Source organism: Pollicipes pollicipes, unplaced genomic scaffold (genome assembly GCF_011947565.3).
Source record: "Pollicipes pollicipes isolate AB1234 unplaced genomic scaffold, Ppol_2.1 Scaffold_7261;HRSCAF=8764_pilon_pilon_pilon, whole genome shotgun sequence".
In the NCBI taxonomy this organism is placed as follows: domain Eukaryota; kingdom Metazoa; phylum Arthropoda; class Thecostraca; order Pollicipedomorpha; family Pollicipedidae; genus Pollicipes; species Pollicipes pollicipes.
The window spans coordinates 2523896-2549681 of record NW_023597054.1 but is presented as its reverse complement, the minus strand read 5'-3'; the positions used below and the strand labels follow the sequence as shown (position 1 = coordinate 2549681).

Genomic DNA, 25786 nt, shown 5'->3' with positions numbered 1-25786 from the left:
ACGGCCTTTTTATCGACGTCATGCTCGGTGCTTATTTTGTTTAGTGTGCTTGTCTGTAATAATATGCGTATTGTGCCTCCTAGACCGTTTGTATTGTCATTCGACGAGGGCCACACAGTACTGCATGTTCATTCTTCCCTCTCTCCGTTCGCACATTTCACTGACTGGCAAACGGAGCTGCCCAAATCAGTGGAACGTGGTCCGAGACGCCGGCGAAACGTACAATGTGTATTGGGTTTTACACTGGCAGTATGTAAGGTAGCGGTTTGATCGTAGGCTTGCAACGGTTGGACACGGCACTAGCACCGCCCAATTATGCACATGATCAAGTTTGGCCACAGCCATTCTGTTAACAAAAAACATTGGTGTTTTCAAAACCGTGATTCATGGTTATTACTGGGAGCTATATGTGATCACACTGCACGTTGCCATTGTCCGCAAGCTCCTCCACACGTGATGTGAAGGACGCGCGCTGTCGCATCTGGGCGAAACGACCTGACAATGAATGAGCGGTCTTGCATTGGATCAGACAACAAGCTGACCAAGAACGCAGTTTGAGAGGCGGACGTGTCTGACGTCATCTTATAAGGGGTGTCCGTGACCTGAAGCGATCATGAACCTGGAACAGTCCCGTTAGCACAACACACGATATTAAGTCTCCAACAGACAAGGGATGAAGCATCAATTTTCGGGGACACGGGCGCTACAGGGTCTTTCTTGTACATAACACCGTTTCATTTCCTGGCGGTAATCTTTGGTGCACATACAGTGGGTAATATACATCCACAAAGCGGATTAATATATGCTGTAAGGGGGCCAAACTTCCTCATTTCACCGAATTAGAACAATATAAACACATGTATTCGGCATATACTTTGTCGCCACACGGTTTCTCTGACTGCAAACGAATAAGGATTACAATTTTGAGGCCATTTTATCGCCACCACCGCCTCTTCCCTTTCGGTTAAGCTTAACACATGATACAGTTCCTACTCTCTAAAATACATCACCAGGCGCAAAAAACGGCTGCCACGCCACAGTCGTGTTACCACCGCTTGCCGGGCTTGTGGTAATTTTCCTGACATTTTGTCGTATTCGCCGAGCCCTCCAACCCGAGCCAAGTCCTTACGGGAACGGTGCATGAAAATGCCTGGTCGATCGTCGAGAAAAGCCTCAGATGACCCCACATCTAGGATCCACGTGTTCTACAGTAGAACCTAACGTGTTCCACGATAGGGCCTACCGTGTTCTACAATAGGGCCTACCGGTCACAGTTTATGAAAAATCACAGTTTGAATTCGTCTAGAAAGCGTGGCCGCGACCTGTCAGCGCGCCACCGGCCACGCGGGCCTCCGTGCCGCTGGTGACGCTGCGTCACGCGCGGCGCCCCGCGGCGTGCGTCGCACGCATCGACCGTACATGGAAGTCACGCTTGAAGCGGACCGACATAATGCGAGCGCGCGCAGCCTCCGGCGCCCGCCGCCGTACAAATACAAAACAATGCGCTGCGGCCGCCGTCGGCGGAGGCGGCCTCACCCGGCGCCCGCCGGACGGCACGCACCTGACGCTGACGGGCCTGGCCGTCAGGCGGCTACGAGTCGGCCGGACCGGGCTTGGTCAGCCGCTTGGCGCCGCGGCTGGCCGGGCCCTTGGGCTTGGCGAACTTGGGCCGATGCAGCATCTTTTTGGGGTGGATCTCGTCCATCAGGAACTGCTCGGTCAGCTCGCTGGGGTCATCCACCTCGATCTGCCGATCAAACGGAAGGGTCCAGTCGCAGACGCCAGACTAAGGCATACGGCCAGCAGGTGCGCCGGCGGCGGGTCGTCCCAATGCGGCCATAAACACGCCACTGTCTATTTCAGGAGGCGCTGGCGTGGCTGTTACCCCGCTGCGTGGGGGGACACAGTCCGGGAGCCTACCGATCCGGACTGGTCAGCCGTGTCTACCTCACACTGACCAGCCTGGACAGGGCGCGTAAGCCGAAGACAGCGCCCACCAGCCGAACACAGGACAGGCACATGACATCACGGCGGCCGGTTCACAGCTCTGGTCACTTACAGGGAGACCATGGCAACATCCAGGTGGACCGATCCCGCCCACCTTTTTGGTGATGCTCAGCTGGCACTGGTTCTCTATGACGTCGATGACTGAGGACTTGCAGCTGGAGTACAGCATGCGCTCCCGGATGGAGCAGTTGTAGCCGGGCATGGAGTAGATGAACACTGGCGGGGCGGCACACAGGTCGGCACGCGTCCGTCTCAGGCCGACCGCGGCCGTCCGCCTCAGGCCGACCGCGGCCGTCCGCCTCAGGCCGACCGCCGCCGTCCGCCTCAGGCCGACCGCCGCCGTCCGCCTCAGGCCGACCGCGGCCGTCCGCCTCAGGCCGACCGCCGCCGTCCGCCTCAGGCCGACCGCCGCCGTCCGCCTCAGGCCGACCGCCGCCGTCCGCCTCAGGCCGACCACCGCCGTCCGTCCAGCACACAGTCGGCATTCCTCCCCCACCCCCCTCGCGTACGGAGTGGCTGCTCGGCGCCCACGACAGAGCTGTGGTGGTCTTCCTTTGGCATATAGCGGGCCTTACAGGCGCCAGTCCAATACACACTGCGTCAGGCACCGGCGCCCCGCGTCCTCTAAAATTCCGCGCAGTTCAAGCGCAGCACTCGCGGGCAGCAGGGTGAGCCTACCAAACATATTTCTAGCTTTGTGCTTGTCAACTTGAGGGAAAAATCGCGAATGACGGCTTTTTTCAGAAATTTCAATGAAGAATGCGGCAAACCCCAGCACTTTTGTCCAAACGTCACATCACACGGTGGCTTTATGTCCGGCTACAACGCGGGTACCAAAGCCCCATAGTGCCCATACGCAAGCTTAAGATTTCAAAAGCATCGCAACGTAAAGACCACGAGACGAACACGAAAAAGCAGGAGATGTCGCGTCTCTGCCACTAAAACTAAATGACATTTTTTCAGTGAGCAAGATTTACTTTCACAACATCGCTTTAAAAGTATAAATTTCCACTCAGATGTCTCGACATCAGATTTAACAAGGCATACATTGCTCTTTAAGCTGAGACGAATCGATCAGCATAGACGGCAACTCGGGGTGATCTACACCGCCGCAGCTTGCACCGTTGTGCAAATAGGATAGCATGTATGGCCTCGGACCCTATGCGGCCGGCTCGTATCGCCGGCGAGTTCTGTGTTCAAACCTGGCAACTCCATGACGACGCCGGTCCCGCACAGTGGCCAGCACCCACTCACCGAGACTGTGGAACTGGTCACCCTCGTACTGGTGGCTGAACACGTACAGGTGATAGCGCGCGTGGTCGGTGGGCACGTGCCGTGCGAGCGCCGCCGCCGGCGTGGTGTCGGCCGCCGCCAGGTTAATGGTCTCCTTGTCCAAGTCTGCGGCAAGCGCGCCGGAGCCCGGTCACACGCGCCCGGCCCTGTCGGGACTGCGGTGAACCGCTCTCGACAGGGGCTGACAGCCAGGCGGCTCACACGGGGGGGGGGGTCGCCCGGTCACAGGTCACCAGGCGGCTCACACGAGGGGTCGTCAGCCCGGTCACAGGTCACCAGGCGGCTCACACGAGGAGTCGTCAGCCCGGTCACAGGTCACCAGGCGGCTCACACGAGGGGTCGTCAGCCCGGTCACAGGTCGCTGGCCGGCGCCGAAGACGACGGACGGCGTCATACGGAGTGGGCCGCGCTCCACAACACGCCCCGCCCACCACCAGAGCGCGTTTCCTTCATCCGGGGGAGGGGGGGGGGGGGGCGGTCAGATGGCCGGGGACAGACTGCCTGCTACACAGCGGTACATCCGGTGGGCAAAATCTGCACAGTGCGCTGTCCCAACGGGCCACTTGGCCGCGCTCGTTTCAGCCGGAGGCGTCCGCCGGAAGCGACACGCATCCAATATTGATGGGAGTTGTACTGTGATGTTGCAATGACACTGCGAATTGGAAATGGGGTTCTTCATGTGTATTCTGCTACAGAATTCAATTCATCGTCGTTTTTTGGCGAATGTTTGGTCAGTTCAACAAAAGGATGATATCTCAGCACAAAAGACTTGCTGAAGTTAGGTGCTGGCACTAGGCTGCACCACCATAATGGGAGCCAGGCTCATGTCGAAGGGAGCGCCCGTGACCCGGCGCCCCGGAACTGACCTATGCTCAGCTGTACGTAGTTCACCCTGCCCTGGGACAGACCGGCCACCTCGTCCAGCGCCTCGCGGCTGATCGGGAAGGACACGCTGCCCATCGTCTGCTGCTTGGTGTCCACCGACACGTCCACCCCCACCTGTCCGCAAGGCGGCACCGTATGTGGACACGGTGCACGGGCGGAGAACGGAGCAACGAGACAAAGAACGGAGCGACATCCCGCCGTCTCAGTGTACGCCTTCTGGCAGCCAGGCGCGCAGGGTACACGGCAAGGGGCGGAGAACGGAGCAACGAGACAAAGAACGGAGCGACATCCCGCCGTCTCAGTATACGCCTTCTGGCGGCCAGGCGCGCAGGGTACACGGCCAGGCAGACCCCAGCACCTCAGCCCCTCCTTTAGCCATACTGATTTTCGAAGCATCTGGACGTTTGAACGTAACATTGAGTCATTCCTGCGCCCATTCATGGGCGGGAAAACCTGTTGCAAATGACAGGACAGCATCAGAACACCTGTGGACTCGCTATCCTAACTAGGGCGCTCCTTCCAGGCTGCCGGCGCTCAGTTTCGAACCTCACCTCTGCCCTCTTGATCTCATCCCTCTCCTCCTCGGCCATGGAGCGAGGGGCGGGCGCCTTCTGGGCACGCAGATGGCGCCGGTAGCCGGTCAGCGTCACGTCCTCCTGACAGCACCGTGTCACAACACCGTGTCACAACAGCGTGTCACAACACCGTGTTACAACAGCGTGTCACAATAGCGAGGCCAAACTTCAGATTGGCGTCCAAAGTGCCCCAAACCCAGAAGTGTCCCAGAACCTAGACACCTGTTTTAAGCAAAAGATTATTGGTGCTTATTTAAGGTCAGGGATCTTTTTGATCTGTCAGAGGTCATGGCAATCAGAATCCTACAAGGCTTCTTTGAGTCTTGCATTTGAACAGAAGCATCAAAGTTTGAAGCCTATGTTCATAAAAACAAAAAGGTTTACCTGAGTCATTTTAGGTCAGTGACCTATCCTGAGATTTAAGAAGTCTATGGAAGATGTATGATATGGTTCCTGTTATCAATCACATTTGAAATGAGTACCAGAAACTAAGTCAGAAACCATTCCGCACAGCACGCCCTAGAGTAACAAAACAGGTTGGTTTTGACCCTTGGTCTGAACTTCATACCTGATCCTATGTCAATGGAACTTGTTCATGCAATTTGTGTGTTCCCTAAGAAACTATCTCACAGATGTATGGCTTCATCTAACACTCTGTTGTTGCATCAGCTTGAAGAATTCCCTAGAAATCGTCTTCACTGCATTCATGGCCTGACCTTGGCCTGCCACAGGTCAGCAACCTTACAAGGTACATGTGAATTTTGGATATCAAACGATCCATTATTCAATTATCTTCAGGAATATGGCGCGACCGCGCTGCGCTGTTCGGAAATCACGCCGGAAAAACCTCCGAGGGAGGCTAAACTAACGCCGCCAGCGCGTGTTAACAACTAAAGGAAAAACCCTTCGAGGGAGGCTAAACTGACGCCGCGAGCGCGTGTTAACTAAAGGCAAAAACCTTCGAGGGAGGCTAAACTGACGCCGCGAGCACGTGTTAACAACTAAAGGCAAAAATCTTCGAGGGAGGCTAAACTGACGCCGCGAGCGCGTGTTAACAATTAAAGGCAAAAACCTTCGAGGGAGGCTAAACTGACGCCGCGAGCGAGTGTTAACAACTTAAGGCAAAAACCTTCGAGGGAGGCTAAACTGACGCCGCGAGCGCGTGTTAACAACTAAAGGCAAAAATCACCTTTGTTGTGCCAAAGACTTCATCCTTGATCTGGGCCCCACCAAATTCCTTCTTGAGTGTGGCCTTTGTAGAGGCATACAGCATCTTCTGCCTGACTGGCGAGTCATCCGGTGACCATGTGATCAGCAGCCACTCAAAGCCCATTGAATTCTTGGAGTCTAGCCTGCAACAGTGCCATTTATGTTACCTTTATGTGGGCATGTGCTATGTACACTGGAAGTCACTTCAGCTACAACCATTTGTTAATGCTTTTGCACATCAGTGAGTGCTGTAACATCACAGCCCACCATCACAGCCCTGTAATGGGCAATACTGTCCCCATGACAAGATGCATGGTTAACAAGGTTGAATAGAAATGGCAATGAATGGACTTGAGCTTCTCATTTTGCAGTATCATGAGTTACAAATTCTGACAATGACAGCTCCATATATCCAGTTTCAAAAAGCTGGGAGGTGCTGGTTTAACAACTAGCAAACATGGGTAACACTACCCATTCCACAAGTTTCAGGCTATGCCCATGCATCATAGCAACACTCAACCTGCCATGCCAATGTTCAATGTGTCAAGCTATTTATGCAACACAAACACCACTTGAAATTATGATTCAGGGGTGTCATTTACTTTTCAGTCAGGGTTCAAAGTGGGGTGGAGGCTATATTTATGCTCCAGCTTTCCCTGCACTTCAGGAAAGAAATGGCCAATGGAGCAAATCAGGAAAAAGCCATTTTTGGGCATATTTTGAGGGCAGGGTTTTATATTTTTTGCTGTCTCTCCCCCCCCCCCCCCCCCACTCATGTTGTGAAAGCATGCCCCTGTGCTGACTTGTTACAATATAGCATTTGAATTGAACATTTCATGGATAGTGTTGTTTGGCCGGCAACTCCTGTTATCTACGAAACACTTTCGCAGGTCTAGCCATTGATAAACAGACCTATACAGGATGTATGTCGGCTGCTTGTCATCTGTGAGATCTGGAACTGTGCTGTCCCAGTCAGTTTCCCAGGTAGACTCAGCAGGCACATGGGTGTGGAGGCTTAACTGCTCTGCAAGAACAATGATGGAGTTACAGCACTTCAGCATACACACATGAAAAATGCAAACAGCAGCTCACTTTTTTGCACAATGGAGCAATGTGTCTCAAGACATTATCCTTGTGTCTGAGATGAGACTGCTTTCCAAAGTAGCTTTATGCTTCTCAAGCATCAAGATGCCAGTGGCTGTGAAAATGATAGTGATGAGTGTGGTCTTTACACAAAACTCAGCACACAAGTTGTACATGGTTGATGTGATTACTTGGTGGTGTAGGAGAGTTGTGCAAGAAGTCATCCAATGTTCATCCACTTACAGGAATCACCTGATCCATGAACATTTAATGCATCCATGTTTCTTTTGCTTACCATCTTCAATGGATATTTTGATGGCCCTGACACTTCCATTTCTGCAGCTGCCAAAAAATGCCATCAACTCCTGGTTGGCTACAATCCCTGTTTGGTGGGACATCTTTCCTCTGTAAAGAATGAAGAAAGTGGTCATGAGGAGGATTTCCTTACATCATCATTCTCTGTTGGCAGTCAGCAGCAGCCACCAACCCGAAACCATATTGAGGCAATCACACCTCCCTCCTTCCTTGTTCTCCTCCTCTTCCCCGCTCCATGGCATGGTTCTAAAAATTATCAATGGTTGGTTTCTAGCATCAAATTTACACAGCTTAATAATCTTTTCATCGAGTTCTGCTGCAGAGAATAGCCAGGTCCCACGTCACACTTTGCCACCCAGCCGAGGTGTTATCCTTGAATGCTTGCGGAACACTTTTGTACGACAAATATTGGTTTGGCTTGATGGTGGAGCCAGACAGCACTGCAGCACACAGTGGTGTCTTTAAGAACATCTATCATGCAGCAAGACAACTGGCATGCATGAGAAAACGACCCCCGTTGACAATGTTGCCTTAGTTCTGAATTGTCATTGTTCCAGACTACACCAAAGAACATCAGTCCATAACAATATCCCTTGATGTCAATACTTCTATACCCTGCCAGCTACTGTCTCTGAACATGGAATCCTAAAATGCTAATCAGGAGCCTAGGCTGGTAGTCATTAATCATAGGTTTTGGAAACCATATATTAAAATTAAACATTGTCATCATTACTGTAGTTTCAATTATCACTCACTTTCACCCCATTAGTCATTCCAGTGGCTCCATTGTAATAGCCCAGGTGGTTAGAGTGCCTGCCTCCTGATATTTATGTGCTTTCTCTTCAATTTCAGGCCTTCTGGCTGCTTGCTAGTTGCCCTTGACTGTGACAGCCTTTAACTGGTGACTTCAGCCACACTGGAGTTCAGATGATGTCAGAGGGCAGCAAATCCCCTTCTGTGTATTGCTGTATATCTCCAACTCTCTATACACCCCTCCCCTGCTACATGGCTCCATATGTCCAGAAGAAAGCAGGTCAGTTATATATTCCCTTAAAAGCCACTGTGCCAATCCTTATGAGCAGGGTAGATCTGAGTACAGTTACATATATACTCAACATACTGAGTGTACTCATCATTTGTCAATCAGACTGAGATGGCCATCAGTCAGTGGCAGCAGCTGAGCTAGAAGTCAGGAGAATTCAGAGGGCAGGACAAGGCACCAAATATTGCAGCACATTTAGCCCTTTTCACAAAACTTTACTGATGACCAGGAAATGTATTATTATTGGATAGGTCTGGGCTTAGGCAGCACACACTACTTAGCATGGGCTATGACCCCAGAAATCTAGCAATTGAAAATCTTGTCATGCAACATAAGTTTAATATATTATGCAAGTTTGAATGGGCATTCACCATTGATTCTTCTGTTACCTGTGGACCCAGCAAAAATATTAAAGTCACATAATGTTGGCAACTGCTGTAAGGATATCTTTTATTGCAGTCCAGTTCTTTAGTTTGTTATTTTGTAGTCATTGAACTGAAAAGGCACATCCAGCACAGTTTTGGCAAGACATCCAAAGCCCCTATTAAGCAGTATGGTATTTACTGCTTCCTGATGGAATTGGACCAGGTTGGATCAGCCTGAGCTGAACTGAGATCAACTATACTGTGTTGGATTGCCCTGAGCTGATCTGAGATTAATTGGGCTGGGCCAGTGGCAGTCAGGTTATGCATGTTGGGTTAGTGTAGATTAGCTTAAAGGGACATGGGAGTTCAGGAGCAAGGACTGGTGCCTTAACTTGCCAAAAATATATTCCTGGACCTTTAGGGTGACCAGCATTCAACTGTTGATCATATTTTCATGGTTTCCTCATAACTATGTCCAAAAACAGACCTACACTTAATCATATGTTGCATTTTATTCACTGGCATTTTTTGAGAACACACATAGCAGACAGTTGAGGAATGGTTTGAAATCCTCTTGAATATTGAACTATCATATGCCAAAAAAATCAAACTCCATACACCATATCATCATGTAATGTCATTAGGGCTTTAAGACACTCCTCTGCTCAGGCTATATGGCATTGCCTGTCTCTCATCATAGGCCTTATAGTTGTCTGGATCTGTAACTGCACATGTATGTCAATATGTAGAATACACCATGACTGCTGGTATAGCAAAAACCACATAAAAGTAGCAGAGCCTAGCAGACACAACTTAATAGCAGCAATGTCACAATGAAAAAGGACAGATGAAGGTTATAGAAAAGACAATGGCACTAAGTTCATGTTTCATGCTGGCATTTCATGAAGGATTAGACTGGCTACATTCCAGTGAAATACCTCATTTTAGAAGACTTTACTTTACTTCAGTTAACACCTACAAAAATACATGTCACACAGAGGACCATTAAACCAGGAAACACTGTCAATACTCTGAACAAAGGATCTTTACAGCAAACAAAATTGAGTGACCGTGATAGGCCATGGTTAATTTAAGCCTCCAGGGCAGCCCATCCCCGCCCAGACTGATCGCCAGCTCGTCAATCACCCCTGGACGCTGGATCTCGCAAAACCACATCGGAAGCATGAAGGTTAAAACAGCATGCCAACAACGCCTGGGGCATAAATTGCACTCCTCGCGTTGTTTTCCACTTGCCTATGTGTTCAGGTTTCACGAAGTACCACCACTGCCGAACCGCTCCAACGTTTGAAGCAATGCATATGCTATTATTTGTTGTATCGCCTTGTTACAGGCGTGTTACGGGCCTCACGCCTAATGCGCTGGAAACGTCACCGCTTGGCCGGCGCACAGGAGCTTCCATATCCATTTCGTGTTCCCAAATTCTGTCATTGCGCTGAGTTCGTCAAGTGCGTGGCCCAGCGAGCAGGCAAGAAGCTGCCCGGCCATCAATCGAGCAAGCAGGGTCTGTTTAAACAAACGATCATTTAAGTTCTTGCCCTGCTCCTCCCTTAATGTCGTGCTATTCCTGGTCCATGTAGGAATGTTGTGATCCATTCAGCTTCAGGCATTTACTGGCCTTTCCTGTTCACGCGGCCCCCACTCAATAAAATAGATATGATCCTTGAACGTACAATACAAGTGCCATTACTGCCATTCAGATCGCGGATGCTAGGGGTTGCTGAATGTTCCAGTCCCAAGTCATAAAAATTGCTGTCTAATTTGTACCCAGGGATGTGCAAAACTTCTGTATATTTTTTAAGTACCTGCCTATTCTATTTTGACCATACTAGTCTGCTTGAAAATCACTTGGTGAACTGTTGGCAGCATCATTTATGTGATAAATGTGATGCTCCAAAATAATCAAGAGTTATATATTGTGATGTGTTGCATGTGCATGCCTTTGTGATTGTGCATGTACTGTTGGTGTCACATGTGGTAGTGGCTCGCATAGTGGTTGCTTGGTGCATGTGGTCGTGGATGATCTTGTTGCCGCAGGCTGCATGCCCTTGTGCTAGCTCCCAGGGCTGCATGTGGTGTATGGCCAGTTGCCATCTGGTGAGTCCCTTGCATGTGTTGCAGAATGGGTGTCTAGTTTGATGGTGTGCTACTTCCTGAATAACCTGCAGGTTGGCAGGCGTCACAGTATAGAAAAGGCAAAAAGGCCATGTTCTGCATTAAAGTGTATGCTTGAAAGGCACAAAATTAGGCATCAGTGTGCTCAAAATTAAGTAACATGTCTGTGTAAGTTTCATGTCACTGTGGGATAGTTTGGCAAATGCAAGCATGCAAACTGAAAACATTTGATGTTTGAAGGATTGTCTTTGGAAATGGCAGAGGTTTCAATTATTGGTTCAGAGGGATGAAATAAAACATGTAATACAAAATACTGGCCTAGGCACTTACCCATATCAGCAAGATCTCATTGGGCCCAGTTCATTCCTGTTGTTTTTTTTCAAAGGCCCAATAGTTCTTAGTATGGAAATAACAGGTGGTCACATCCCACTATCCAAGTTGTGAAAGGAGGCTTGGCAGAATGAGGATTAACATTTCAAGCTGTGCATGCCTCAGCAGTCTTATGTACTGCAGCATGCACCCAGCATGTGCAAGTATCAAAGTTGTGTGGTTAATGCAGGCCTCGACCACCCAGACCTCGCTCTGGAGCACACTGATGGCTGCTGTCGTCCGCAGGCAGGCAGCTGCGATGCGGGTGGTGTTCCTGCACCCGGATCTGGGCATCGGCGGCGCCGAGCGTCTGGTAGTGGACGCCGGCCTGGCGCTGCAGCGCCGCGGCCACCACGTCTCCTACGTCACGGCGCACCACGACCGGCGCCACTGCTTCCCCGAGACACTGGACAGGCTGCCGGTGCGCGTGTGCGGCGGCTGGCTGCCTGGCAGCGTGTGCGGCCGTCTGCGCGCCTTCTGCGTCTACCTGCGCATGGTGTACGCGGCGCTGTGCCTGCTGCTGGCGCCCGGGCCGCCGCCCGACCTTGTCTTCTGCGACCAGGTGTCGGCGTGTGTGCCGCTGCTGCGCTGGGCTGGCCTGCGCGTGCTCTTCTACTGCCACTTCCCGGACCAGCTGCTGACGCAGCGGCGTTCGCCGCTTAAGCGGCTGTACCGCGCGCCGCTCGACTGGCTGGAAGAGCGCTCGACAGGCGCCGCTCACCGCGTCCTGGTCAACAGCCGCTTCACCGGCCAGGTGTTCGCCGAGACGTTCCCGCGCCTGCGCCACCGCCGGCCGGACGTGCTGTACCCGTCGCTGGACCTGGCCGCGTTCGACGCGCCGTCGGACCTCTCGCTGGCTGAGGTGCTCGGCGCGCCGCCGCCGCCGCACATTTTGCTCTCGCTCAACCGGTTCGAGCGCAAGAAGAACCTGAGGCTGGCAGTGGACGCGCTAGCCCGGCTGCTGGAGCTGGCGGACGCGCCGGTCGGCCGCGCATGCCACCTCGTGCTGGCCGGTGGCTACGACCCGCGCAACGAGGAGAACGGCCAGCACCTGGCCGAGCTGCAGCGGCACGTGGCGTCTGCTGACCTGACCGAGCGCGTCACCTTCCTGCGCTCGCCCAGCGACGCGGCCAAGCGGGCGCTGCTGCGTGGCTGCGCGGCCGTGCTGTACACGCCGGACCGCGAGCACTTTGGCATCGTGCCGCTGGAGGCCATGTACTGCGGCGCACCGGTGGTGGCTGTGGCCAGCGGCGGCCCGCTCGAGACGGTGCTGAGCGGCGTCACCGGCTTCCTGTGCCCGCCGGCCGCCGAGCCGTTCGCTGCGGCGCTGCTGCGCGTGCTCCTCGAGCCTGAGCTGGCACGCGCCATGGGTGAGGCCGGTCGGCGCCGTGTCGTTGAGAGCTTCTCCTTTCAGGCGTTCGGTGACCGGCTTGAGAAGGTCGTGACCGAGGTGGTGCACGAGGCGGGCGGCTGAGGGCGCGCGTTGCGTTCGCGATCGAAGGCGGGTGATACGGGGCTGCTCACGTGGGTGGGGCTGTTCGCTGCAGGGCTGTTATGTAAGGTGCACAGTATGAGCAGGCTCTCGGCTGCACCCAAAAGGTGAAATCGGCACTGTGCCTGAGATGATCCGGTACACGATGAATGTTACATCAGGATGTGGCTAATGACGAGGGCCCAAGCGCACATCATCTGAGCTATCGCTTCGAGTTCTGAGATACCGCAATCACACGCTCTACGTGTTGTCATGTTTTTTCATGTTAAGGTGATATCCGGCATTTATCCTGGGTTGGTTAAGACGTTTGAAGTGATACACAGCATCAGGATTCCGGTGGACACATCACTCGTTGTGGCGGGCAAGTTTGCGTGTCATGCTGACGGAATGACACTGGGGCTGCGGTGATATACAGCGTGCTGTTTGCTTGACGTGTCATTTGTTGACACGTCGCAAGGTTGTGTGTCAGACTGACAGGGTAACATTCGAGCCATGTTGAACGGGGCTTCAGTTCGTGAAGAAGTGATGGGGGATTCATAGCCCACAGAAGGGGCTCACACTACATACATTATCTTTGAAAGCTAATATAAATGGTCAAACTTTTGTTTTTATTTCTATTTCCTAAACACGGAAACCGTGTGAAAAAAACATTAAAGGTGAAGAGTTGGGCGTTTTGCGCCATGGTTACCGCTGTCATCAGTGGTTTCAAGTTTCACCATCACAGACTAATGGAAATAGAGGATGTCGGAACTACGGGAAGTCTAGGCCGCAAACTGCGTGCGATTTTCGGAATGATGGAACGGATGAACTCGAGCATCATCACAGCCAGTCCGGGTTTCTGAGGTGCGAGTGCGCCGCGCTGGCGCCAGGGGAGCCGTCTGGGGGTGGGCCGGCGGCGGTCGGGGGCGGAGGTGACGCCGCTGTAGCGCGGCCGCCGCCGCCAGGCGTCAGGAGTGAGCCCCGAGGCGCAAGCGAGCTGGTTGAATGCGGTCAGGCGCGTTAGGATTTCGGCTTAATTTCCACTGTTCGTGCTCAATCCGTTCAGTCTTGGGGCTGTTCTCCCATTATGCGTGTTCGTTTCTGAGGGGATTGTGCGTCTCGTTGGCTGCCCTGCGGCGGCTGCCGGGCGCGGCTCAGCCCCGGTTGCAGTGCTCGGCCTCGAGCCGGGCCGCCGGCCGCCGGCCGTGTCCTGCAGCAGACTACCCACCAGTGCAGTTAGGTCTTTTGGTAGTGGTTTCGGCCATCACTGTCTGGCCTCTGAGCGTTGGCTGCGGCGCCAACGCCCAGAGGCCGAGGCCGCATCGCCGGAGACTAGCGGTTTGGCGCCAGAAGATTTGTTTGGGGCATCACTAGACGCTGCACAATTTGATTACTTTGTTTGTTTTAAGTCACGGGAGCTAAATGGGTGCTGTTGGAGGTCCGGGGCCACCAAGTCACTATACCGTTATAAGTGTTAGCATGGTGTACCGTCTTTAAGTGTAAGTGTTTTTGCACTGGCTGATCAGGATCATGTCATAGCCGAGCCAATGTGCATCCTGTATAAAAGAAGGAATGAACACGTTGCCGTCGGCGGAGCGTTTTGTAGCGGCTGCTATGGTGTCATCGTTCGAAGTTGGGTGCCGAGGGTTCGTCAGCGTTTGGAAACGGTGCGTCACTCAGACGCGTTAAATTGTTGAGCATGTGCAACTAATGCACGCCCGTGGTACGTGCAGACGTGGGGCGCTAGTTTCGCAAGGAAAATATGAAATTCACAGTTTCAGTCATTAAGCAGCGGGCCGGACTCCAGGCCTCCATCTCGGCAAGGGATATCACAGTGAGTCCAAATTACCGCACCTATCACCATGCAATTAAGTTTGTAAATCATGAACTACCAAACGAGTAAGAAAGGAACGGGCCATCGCACTGGCAATGGTGTAAATCGATGCGCGGAGCCGAGCGAGCACGTTCGCACTTTCGAGCACGCTCGCTCCAAGACCCCGGATTTGGCGGTTTTCAAGCACTTCAGCATTGCCGACACATTTCTGCGGCCCAGTCAGATGTTTGCCTGCAACCGCACTCGCAGGCACGTGCACTGCGCCGGCGCGGTGGACTGACTGGTGGCATTTGGTCAACTCCAGCATATTCCAGCGCGTTACTGCTAACCCTATAATAGACTCCTCGTCCACCCTATCTACAAATTCTGCGATCCTTCTGATCCTTACACTGGCCGTCATATCTCCATCGTTCCAGCCATCGTGGTATGTGCAGAGCGCACCATCCATCAGCAGCTCTACAATGACATACCACATCACCTTCCCTCTCCTAACTAGCAGTTTCCGTTCGACGGAAACCGGACTGATCACCACATTGGACCACATGGCTTCCCTGTGGCGGGGGGGAGGGGGGACAGCTGCTTTGATGTGATTGACCATTCAAAGCGTTTGTCAAAGTAGTCTCCTTGACCTCGGCACATCTTGGTACCTGCGTACTTTTAAAATCACGCCAAAGGCTTTACTGGCAGTCTGATTGCTGTTAAAAGATGCACCCCTTTATCCAGCAACACCGGCGTCCTTGAAGGATCATCTCTCAAACATTTATTCTACTGCATGTTTGCCAACGACTTCAGCCAGTTGTTCGGTGCGCCGACAACACTTAAATTTTGGTCAGCGGCAAGAAGTCTGAAATTCGAAACGTTACCGTTCACATGGGAAAGTACCGGCCTCCCTCGACATTTAATTCTGGGCAAACGTACTGAAGGAAACGCTGCCAGTACCAAACTGACGTGTTGGGGTAGCCCTCAGAACTGGCCCGCCGTTCCGTGATCTTGATGTACTCCTCATTTGGAAAACCGTTAATCTGGAGCTCAACTTTGACTAAGTTGGGTCTTGCACGTTTCCATGGCAACGCGGAGCTGTTCTCGGATACTGAGTGTCCTGTCGCATGGAAGGGGCACCTATCACCCGCCATCATCCCCGTACTGGACAATGCCTTGGACATTTCGCAGGTGTGTCATTATATTTCATATATATGGTAACAGTACGGGAAAGAGCCCATCACTCATTAAAGATAAATCAACAACTCGGTGAAAGTTATGCTCGGCCGCAAAGTTGTAACTATCAGGTCTGGTCAGGAGTCGGCGGCGGCTCGGTCCCGAGAACCTGGCCTGGAGTGTCGCGAGAACCTCGCCTGCAGTGTCACGAGAACCTGGCCTGGAGTGTCACGAGAACCTCGCCTGGAGTGTCACGAGAACCTCGCCTGGAGTGTCACGAGAACCTGGCCTGGAGTGTCACGAGAACCTGACCTGGAGTGTCCCGAGAACCGGCCTGGAGTGTCACGAGAACCTGGCCTGGAGTGTCACGAGAACCTGGCCTGAAGTGTCACGAGAACCTGGCCTGAAGTGTCACGAGAACCTGGCCTGGAGTGTCACGAGAACCTGGCCTGGAGTGTCACGAGAACCTGGCCTGGAGTGTCACGAGAACCTGGCCTGGAGTGTCACGAGAACCTGGCCTGGAGTGTCACGAGAACCTGGCCTGGAGTGTCACGAGAACCTGACCTGGAGTGTCCGAGAACCTGGCCTGAGTGTCACGAGAACCTGGCCTGGAGTGTCACGAGAACCTGGCCTGGAGTGTCACGAGAACCTGGCCTGAAGTGTCACGAGAACCTGGCCTGGAGTGTCACGAGAACCTGGCCTGGAGTGTCACGAGAACCTGGCCTGGAGTGTCACGAGAACCTGGCCTGGAGTGTCACGAGAACCTGGCCTGGAGTGTCACGAGAACCTGGCCTGGAGTGTCACGAGAACCTGGCCTGGGTGTCACGAGAACCTGGCCGATTGTCACGGGCGGTCAGAGCAGCTGGCTGCGTGTCTCACCACCGTTGCAGAAGTCCAGGGCCGGTCTTGACGGGCGGCCTATCACTGATGTGTGTCACGCCTCCAGGATATTTTGAAACGTGTCATGTTGGGGGAAATCATCCGCACTCGACCATATTCTCAACTCCCTCTCCCCCCCCCCCCCCCTCTCAGCCCCGTTTTTCCAACTGATCAGCTATTTCCTCCACCACTTACGCACCGCAGCTGTGCTAGTCCCGTCTAAGCCCGCTTTCAGCCCGTCGTATCTATGTATTGCAGTGAAGCTCAACCATTTTTGGAAAGTGCAAAGTACCTTCGTTACACAGTTTGCTTAATACCTGGTAATGGACATAGCGCGAATTTGAGGTAAATTTGACCAACGTAGGAAGGGCGCTTTGGAGCTAAACGAACCACTGCTCCTTATGTTAGACGCCGCAGTCTCCCGCGGTGCCGCGCCTTGTAATCCGTGCTTAACGCCAGGTGAAACCTGCCGCGTGGGAAGGGGCCATAGTGACGGTGCTGTAAGCAGCGGCGAATCCAGGAAACCACCAGAAAGGGGAGCTCAAAGTCCTGCATGATCTAGCTCAATAAAGGGCTATATGGGCGCGACAAAGCCACATCACAACCACAATAGGTCTATGGGCTATGATCTGCTGTATACTATAACACAAAACAAAAAACCTCAAACTCCGCCGGCATCATTTTCAGATGGTTTTAATTCCGAGTGTCTGTGGTAAGTAGTGTGCCTCTGAAGAGCGAAATATTGGTTGCAGTGAAGCAGTTTTGCCCTCGCTGTCTCCCGTGATACACTCACGGTCGCGTTGACCACGACTGGTTTCCGGATGTTTCGGTACCCAAACAACGCACGAGTTTGTCCGACAGGAAGCTCCTCCAGCGATGGGCCTGTTGGGTTTCGCATGCTGCCTGGTGCGAGACGGTGCCAGTGTTGAGTTGCTCCTCACCGAACACGAATCGTGACGCCTCCGTGACGCGCTTCACGCGCTTTTCGCTGATCTGGGAGCAGCATGGGAAGTCAGGCTGTCATGGGCTGATGTCGGGCGCATCCTTCAGCGCAGTCTGATGTGTTCCGTCACTCACGGCTCAGTGGTTTGTCCTGTCCACGTGATCATGTCAGGGAAGGCCTCCCAGTGCTTCCCACGCCTCCCAGTGCAGCTCTGGAATACCAAGGCACGAATGTTACATAAGGCTCGTTTCCTAACTGAACGCTGTCCGCCGCCTGTTCCCGCGCCACCTTCTGTCCGCTATCATGGCCACGGGCGTAATGTCGGGCTGCGCGAAAATCGCGTTGTTTTGCGCAACCTAACAGGCTAGGTGCTCATCACCTTTGGCTACAGCCTCGACAGTCATGTTCTGCTAAAACAAGCTGATGTTACGCACAGTGGCACAGTGAACATGCTGACATTTGTGTTGGCTTGTTTGCATGTGTGCTACCCCATGTCTAATGCCGTCTGGCAAACAAATCAGTCATGAGTAATTTGGCCATGTTGCCCAAACCTTTAATTTGGCTCTAAGTTTAAATTAACACCCAGTTTGAGCGGGACACAAGCAGCTGTGTCATACACACCGCAGATACTAGCTGTTTTTATGGCAAAGTTTTCAAGCAACATGTCATACAGCGCTTGATGACATGACACCGGGCATTATTGAATCGCATGGACAAATACTCGCGCGATCACGTGTGTGCGTCTTATATTGCCCGCATATCAAATATGAATCGATTGCTACCGACAGCAAGTGATGTGGGCAACTGCTGGTGGGTCATACCTTTCTTGTTTGCAGTGAAAAAAAATTCCCTTAATATTCTCACCATTTCCGTATGATTTTGAAGCGAAAGGGTTTTTCGCAGATAAGGTGCCTGAAATCTCGTTCTTATTTTCTAGTAAGACAGGTGTAGCCAGGTGGAGCAGCATAACCCCGCCACCGGGCCAGATACCCCATCAATTTGAACGTCGCCCCTTGGCGATTTCTTGGACTCGCCACTGTCCACAGTGTCGTGACTATCGCCGCTTCCCGCACGGTGGGTGGGCCTGGTGCAATGCCAAGGTTGCAACGGCGCGTCAACCGTCAGAAATGGCAACGCCTGACGCTGGCAACGGCACTTTACTTAGTGTCAGGCACCCGTTCTTACGCTTGTAAGCCTAGTCCCAGTTTGTTGGTCATGTTCCTTGCTCAGTTTAGCGCCATTGGCCAACTTTTCCAACAGATGTAGGGGTAGTTCCGACAGTTGCCGCAACAGATGGGTGGGAGGCTATTCCGCTGTCGGCATCCGAAATGCTGTACATCTGGCTGCCAGCCTGAGCGGTACGAGCTGGCTGCCGCCTGAGCTGTATATCTGGCTGCCGTCTGAGCTGTACAGCTGGCTGCCGTCTGAGCTGTACAGCTGGCTGCCGCCTGAGCTGTATATCTGGCTGCCTCCTGAGCTGTACATCTGGCTGCCGCCTGGGCTGTACAGCTGGCTGCCGCCTGAGCAGCTGTACATCTGGCTGCCGCTTGAGTTGTACAGCTGGCTGCCGCCTGAGATGTACATCTGGCTGCCGTCTGAGCTGCACATCTGACTGCCGCCTGAGATGTACATCTGGCTGCCGCCTGAGCGATACAACTGGCTGCCGCCTGAGCTGCCGTGGCTTCCTGCGCCCCTGTTTTGTCGCTACATGAGGCGCCGCTCCGATGAGCGGACACCTCTCCGATGAGGCGACACGGGCCCGGTGAGGCGTCTGCGCCGGACTGACGTGGGCTCTTTCTCACCGTGCTGAATAGCGGGTGATTTGGAGTTGTATGCTACAGAGTGACTGCGGTGGGTGTATTTTGCTGGTGTGTTCTGCGGCTGGGTGTATTTTGCTGGTGTGTTCTGCGACAAGGGCAGGTGTAATGGCCGCAGGTCATTGGCGGATAGCCTTAGCATAAGTCTGTACTTATATCTGTATATGCTGTGGGCTGGGCATTCGGCAACCTGTGGTCGTAGGGAACCAAAAGATTTCGTCAGGGACAAGTGAATGCATTAGTATCGGCCCATATGCTGCTGCCCTGTGTGCAGCTATCCTCCCGCGGGGGTTCCGAGAGTGTCAGCTCGTGCCGAGAGTCTCAGGTCAGGTCCCGCGGAACCCTCCCGCGGGGGTTCCGAGAGTGTCAGCTCGTGCCGAGAGTCTCAGGTCAGGTCCCGCGGAACCCTCCCGCGGGGGTTCCGAGAGTGTCAGCTCGTGCCGAGAGTCTCAGGTCAGGTCTTCTGCTCTCCACTGCCGGCCAGTGCGGACCACCCGGCGGCGGCACTCTGGTATAGTGCATACGTAATGGAACAAAGGCTCGACGCCCTCGGCCTAACAACAGACTGTGACGTTGCCATGGCAGATACAGCACAACGATAGTAGGGGTGATTAGAGCACAGCCCACTGCTGAGTGGGCTGTGCTCCGACGGCGCTGTTCCACCCGCTGAGCCCTGGCGTTAGGAACGCGGTGCCAGACACCGGGTACAGCTGTCGTCGTCCCAATCCGTCCGATCTGTGTACGCATCGGGAAGTGGTGACTGCACTGTTCATTTGTCATGCAGCCAGCCGCCGGGTTTGCAGCCCCCCCCCCCCCCCCCCCCCGATGCTTATCAGTTTTTACGGCCTTATCCGAGCTTTTTGATTGAATTCATTTTTGGATCAGCGTCCACCCTGAGCGTTTGTTGCGTGAGCCCGGTCTCCTCCGACCGATAGCCCGGTCTCCTTCGACCGATAGCCCGGTCTCCTCTGACCGATAGCCCGGTCTCCTCCGACCGATAGCCCGGTCTCCTCCTCCGACCGATAGCCTGGTCTCCTCCTCCGACCGATGGCCCGGTCTCCTCTGACCGGTAGCCTGGTCTCCTCCGACCGACAGCCCGGTCTTCTCCGACCGATAGCCTGGTCTCCTCCGACCGATAGCCCGGTCTCCTCCGACCGATAGCCTGGTCTCCGATAGCCTGGTCTCCTCCGACCGATAGCCCGGTCCCTCCGACCGATAGCCTGGTCTCCTCCGACTGATAGCCCGGCTCCTCCGACCGATAGCCCGGTCTCCTCCGACCGAGAGCCCGGTCTCCTCTGACCGATAGCCTGTCTCCGCCGACCGATGGCCCCGGTCTCCTTCCGACCGATAGCCCGGTCTCCTCCGACCGATAGCCCGGTCTCCTCCTGACCGATAACTCGGTCTCCTCTGACCGATAGCCTGGTCTCCGCCGACCGATAGCCTGGTCTCCTCCGACTGATAGCCCGGTCTCCTCCGACCGATAGCCCGGTCTCCTCCGACCGATAGCCTGGTCTCCTCCGACTGATAGCCCGGTCTCCTCCGACCGATAGCCGGTCTCCTCCGACCGATAGCCCGGTCTCCTCCTGACCGATAGCCTGGTCTCCGCCGACCGATAGCGAACCTTCGGGTGAGCGGCATATTTTGGGAGCGAAGATGAACGTGTCACAATGTTCGTCACGGTCCGTCCCTATCCTCAAACGTACATCTGACCTTTATCGTGATCGTCACTACCGGCCGCAGACTCGGAAGACCGACGGGAATCGGAAGTCAGACGCTCTAACCCACCGAGTTATCGGGAGAGGCCATGCAGCTTAGCCAGCAGCTTAGGCCGCGGCCTGATGCAGACGGTGGGCGCGGTCCGACTGCAGCTCAGCCGGCGCCAGGCCGTCAGAGGCGGCGGCCGCGGCTGGGTATCGGCTTGGCCCATAGTGCGCTGCATGTGGCTCTGGGGCAGCCAGGATCAGTATCAAGAGGTTAACATATATGCACCGACAAAATGTGTCGCACGCCTGCTCCTGTATACCAGGTGAACCACGAGAGTTAAGTTTCTTATTTGGTATCGTATTTAAACGACAAGAGGTGTCTTAAGAACTGCACCCACAACCACACCAACTGGTGACTGGAGTCGATGCGTGCGCGGCTCAGAGTAAGGCGCCGGCCAGTCATGCCGAATGTCCTGGCGCCGCACCCTCGACGCCAGCGGTCAGCGGCTGGGACAGAGGAACAGTGAGTAGGCAGGAGCGGAGGCAACACTGAGACTAAGACTGAAACTAAGACTGAGACTGAGACCAAGAAAGAAAGCTACAGAGATAGGGCGGGGGGGGGGGGAGAAGGGAGATATAAGTACATACACACGAAGTTGACTGTCTCGCACTGGCTTGAATGGGTGCCTGGCTGCGCCCCGGTATACCACGTCTGACAGGGCTGCTGTAAGCCACTCCAATTGCTGTGTCGCTCCGTTGTATACCATGTCTGACAACGCTTCTGTATGCCACTTAAAGTGCCGTGCCGCTCCGCTGCATACTCTGCTGAACGCACTCATGCATGCCTTGCCCGGCTACTGCCCTGTTTGCTCTGGTAATTGTCCACGAAGACTTGAGGCTTGCTTGAGCGCGTCCAGTCCCATCGCGATAAAAGTGCCCCTTACATACTGCGATTAGCGCGCCCGCGTATACCGCGCCGAGTGCCCCCCCCCCCTCCCCTCCGACCCTCCCTTCTGCTATGCACAGTGCGGCCCTGCATACCATGTCAGCGGTGCCAGTATACAGGCTGCGGGCCTCTTTGTGAGCTGCACGGCGGGCTGTCTGGGACGAGGCGCAGCTGGCCCTGTGGAGGCGTGTCCCAGCCCACTGTCCACCGCGGCTGGCCCTGTGGAGGCGTGTCCCAGCCCACCGTCCGCCGCGGCCGGCCCTGTGGAGGCGTGTCCCAGCTCGCCGTCCGCCGCGGCCCCCCGGCCGCCATGCCTGACTGCGCCCCTGCCGGCGGGCTGAACCTTGGCCGGCTCAGGTGATAGCGCCAGTGTGCCGTTGTCCGAGGCGGGCCGCCGTCCGGTCCCCAGCCGATCGATTGAGCGGGTGAGCTGTCCGTCCCTGGGGTGCGGCGCGCGCGCGGTGGATCAGCGTGCAGTGCGGTGCTGTGGCACCCTTGATCGGATTAGCTGCGCGCAGTGCCTTTCAGCCGCAAGCCTCTGTTCGGAGACAGCTTAACTTGGCCGTAATTCCACTCAACGGAGTGTTTTTGCAAGATTCCACATAAAGAAATGCTGTGCATGTAGGCATGTCCTCATTCAGATAAAGAACGAGAAAAAAGAGAAGACAGAGAACAACAAGAACATTGAAGGAAAGAGGAAGTGTTAAGCCGAGCAAGAGAGATCAAGTGGAACTAGTGATAGCGTTGCTAGCGAGGTGAGAAGAAGGGAAGAAGGAACAGAACAGAGAATAGGAGGGAGAAAGAAGGAAGGGAGGCAAGGAGAGAGCAAGGGAGGGGAAGCGAACAGAAAAGAAAAACAGGGCGGGTGGGAGAGAAAGAGAGAGAGAGATAGAGAGAGAGAGAGAGAGGTAGAGAGAAAGAGAGAGAGAGGGAGAGAGAGAAAGACAGAGGGAGAAAGGGAAGAGGGGAACAGATAGAAATAGAGAGAGGGAGACAGAGAGAGAGGGAAAGACAGAGAGAGAGGGAGAGAGAGAGACAGAGAGAGAGAGAGAGAAAGGAGAGAGAGAGACAGGGAGAGACAGAGAAAGGAGAGAGAGAGAGAGAGAGAGAGAGAGAGAGAGAGAGAGAGAGAGAGAGAGAGAGAGAGAGAGAGAGAGAGAGAGAGAGAGAGAGAGAGAGAGAGAGAGAGAGAGAGAGAGAGAGAGAGAGTATGCAAGCGAGCGGGGTATGTCATGCGAGTAAAACTTAGAGTGAGAGTGAGACTGAGACTTGGGGTGAGAGTGAGGGTAAGGGTGAGAGTGAGAGTGGGAGTGAGGGTGAAACAGCTGTAGAGAGAGGGGAGGGGAAGTTAGAGGAGCAGGAAAGAGTGGAAGGGCGAGAGGAGGCAAAATATTGATAGTGGTTCCATAGTTGGCAGAGGTAGCTGATGTTCCTAGCATCAATGGTTTTTATGCACCACCGCACCCGTCGAGCTTGCATTGGAGATGTAAACTGGGAAGCCGGTCCGGAGCGTGCAGTTACCATTGAGTAAGCTGGGAAGCCGGTCTGGAGCGTGCAGTTACCATTGAGTAAGCTGGGAAGCCGGTCTGGAGCGTGCAGTTACCATTGAGTAAGCTGGGAAGCCGGTCCGGAGCGTGCAGTTACCATTAAGCGGCGGTTTTTGAGCTTCGCCCGGCTATCATTTAGACCGTGTCCAGGCTGCGGCGATGCGGCGGAAACATGTCGCCTCGTTCCGCTTGATGTAGAATGGGTGCTGTAACAATTACAGCATTATATCTTTTGGCTACTTTAAGGTGCAAAACGCTGAAATTCCAGCCAAGAAAGGGTTTCGCGCGTCGAAGTTATTGTATGCAGCTAAGCCCATCACCTTTCGCGATCAAACGAAAACTGATTTTTGGATATCGGTGCTGCGAATGTATCTTTCAAGATTTGCATTTCAGATGCTTCGAGAACATACCTACGTGATTGCTTTGCTTTACTTACTACAGCGCACGTGCTGAGGATGACAGATGCACGTGTAAACGCAGCACAACTGTGAGTCGTGTCTAAAGACGTCTTGAGAAGACATGGAATCAGAAACCATGAGGAAAGCATGACAGAATGCATGAATCCATCCCGTAAATATCCAGTGCTTTTCAAATGTACATTCCGTTTATCCGCAGTCAGCACATTTATTGACAGACAGGCATTCCCGTTGGCTCATTTTTTCCTCGTGATCTTCGTGCTTTTTAACGCAGTGCCACCATCGGCCTGCAACCGCAAGAGGTTTGTCATCGCTTCGCCAAAGCGATGATTGGGAGCAGGCTTAACATACCGTAATATGACCGACTTCAGCGCCCACCGCGACGGGAGGCGGCGCCCGCGAGGGGAATCCTTATGTTAGGGATCAACCAAGCAGGCTTAACATACCGTAATATGGCCGACTTCAGCGCCCACCGCGACGGGAGGCGGCGCCCGCGAGGGGAGCCCTTATGTTAGGGATCAACCAAGCAGGCTTAACATACCGTAATATGGCCGACTTCAGCGCCCACCGCGACGGGAGGCGGCGCCCGCGAGGGGAACCCTTATGTTAGGGATCAACCAGAAGTCAGTTTGGCCCAGGCGCGGGCAGTACGGAGGGTGCCTCACCAACTCGATGCCGCCGTCAGCTAGAGTGTCCGCCGCAACAGCGGCGTGATGGGGTGGAGAGTTGTCGCGTTGAATGAGTCGGCCGCCCGTCTTCCCTGGAAGGTGTTTGACGGAGGACACGTTTAAACGCATGACACTATGTTTAAATGAAATCCTTGCTAAAATGACGAAAACCAAGGAGGCCCCGTAGTGTTCAAAATGTTTCCCTTTCCTTACCTTTTCCAGAAAGTTTGGCTTCGTGGATAGGACACGTGGGTGGCACGTTACCTTTGCCGGTCACGGCTGAGTGGCTCCTCCGTCACAGCCCGGGTACCTTCGTGGATAGGACACTAGGTGGCACGTTACCTTTGCCGGTCACGGCGGAGTGACTCCTCCGTCACAGCCCGAGGTACACCTACCAGCTGTCGTCCTGGCGACACGGACAATATGGCGTCACGAGACGCGGATCCTGGTAGATCCGGGGTAGATCCGGAGGCCCCGTGGGATCCTCTGGTCGATCTGGACTCATCAGTCTCCTTACTGTCGTGGGTACCCTCTGGCTGCGGAAGTTGAATCCAGATCGACGCAGGGACCCTCACTGATGCCTCTGGCCGGTGCAGTTGGATCCGGATCGACGAATCAACGCAGGGACCCTCACTGATGCAAAAGTATTCCTTGTCTTAAATAGGCTTTAAACTTGTATTGCATTGGTCAGCTTACCAAACGCGGCGTCACGCCAAACGTCCCCCGCAAAAAAATTAATGCTACCTGCATAAAGCGCGAAAATGTCTTAAATGGACTAGCGGCCATTAGGAAATTGTTGATCTCTTCCTGACAGTTTCGAGCGTCTTCGTGCGAGTAACCTCTGGCGTTGCCGGATTGGAGATAGGTGTCAGATCATGCAGGAACCGAGTGAACTGAAGGTGAAGATCTAAGTGCCTTGTGAAGAACATTGTATTGGCTACCAGATACATTGATTGACATTGGTGCCCACACCATCCTAAACGGGATCGGTTAATCCTGATCGTGTGTCTCCGGGACTACCTGAGTTAGGTCAGCCTAAAATACCTGATATGATCAGCGAACGAGGCATGGTGACGATGCCAAATATGATGTCGGACACTCGGGCGCCCGAGGCGTTCCACTAACGGGGGT

General features: G+C 53.9%; 3 protein-coding genes across 4 annotated transcripts in view; 2 read left to right on the top strand and 1 right to left on the bottom strand.

Annotated features, from left to right (window-relative positions):
* Positions 1-369: 369 nt before the first annotated feature.
* LOC119112844 (twinfilin-1) lies at positions 370-10137 on the bottom strand. Its single transcript, XM_037237132.1, has 9 exons — positions 10029-10137; positions 7348-7457; positions 6882-6993; positions 5950-6112; positions 4737-4841; positions 4167-4299; positions 3262-3405; positions 2102-2223; positions 370-1747 (listed from the first exon to the last, which is right to left on the bottom strand). Exons 2-9 carry the CDS (start codon positions 7448-7450, stop codon positions 1592-1594), a joined length of 1038 nt encoding a protein of 345 aa, XP_037093027.1. The 5' UTR covers positions 7451-7457; positions 10029-10137; the 3' UTR covers positions 370-1591.
* A 97-nt stretch (positions 10138-10234) lies between these two features.
* On the top strand, positions 10235-12793 carry LOC119112315 (alpha-1,3/1,6-mannosyltransferase ALG2). Of its 2 annotated transcripts, none has more exons than XM_037236439.1 (2): positions 10235-10296; positions 11523-12793. In XM_037236439.1, the coding sequence occupies exon 2, from the start codon at positions 11536-11538 to the stop codon at positions 12748-12750; it is 1215 nt and encodes a 404-aa protein (XP_037092334.1). In that variant the 5' UTR covers positions 10235-10296; positions 11523-11535; the 3' UTR covers positions 12751-12793. The 2 variants fall into 2 exon arrangements, with proteins under 2 accessions (XP_037092334.1, XP_037092335.1); XM_037236440.1 differs by lacking the exon at positions 10235-10296 and adding an exon at positions 10303-10643.
* Positions 12794-21546: 8753 nt separating this feature from the next.
* The window catches only part of LOC119112459 (methyltransferase-like protein 7B), a 10086-nt gene continuing 5846 nt past the window's right edge, over positions 21547-25786 (top strand). Inside the window, exon 1 of the mRNA XM_037236658.1 lies at positions 21547-21601. Within this exon, the coding sequence (XP_037092553.1) occupies positions 21547-21601 (55 nt within the window). The remainder of the gene's footprint in view (positions 21602-25786) is intronic.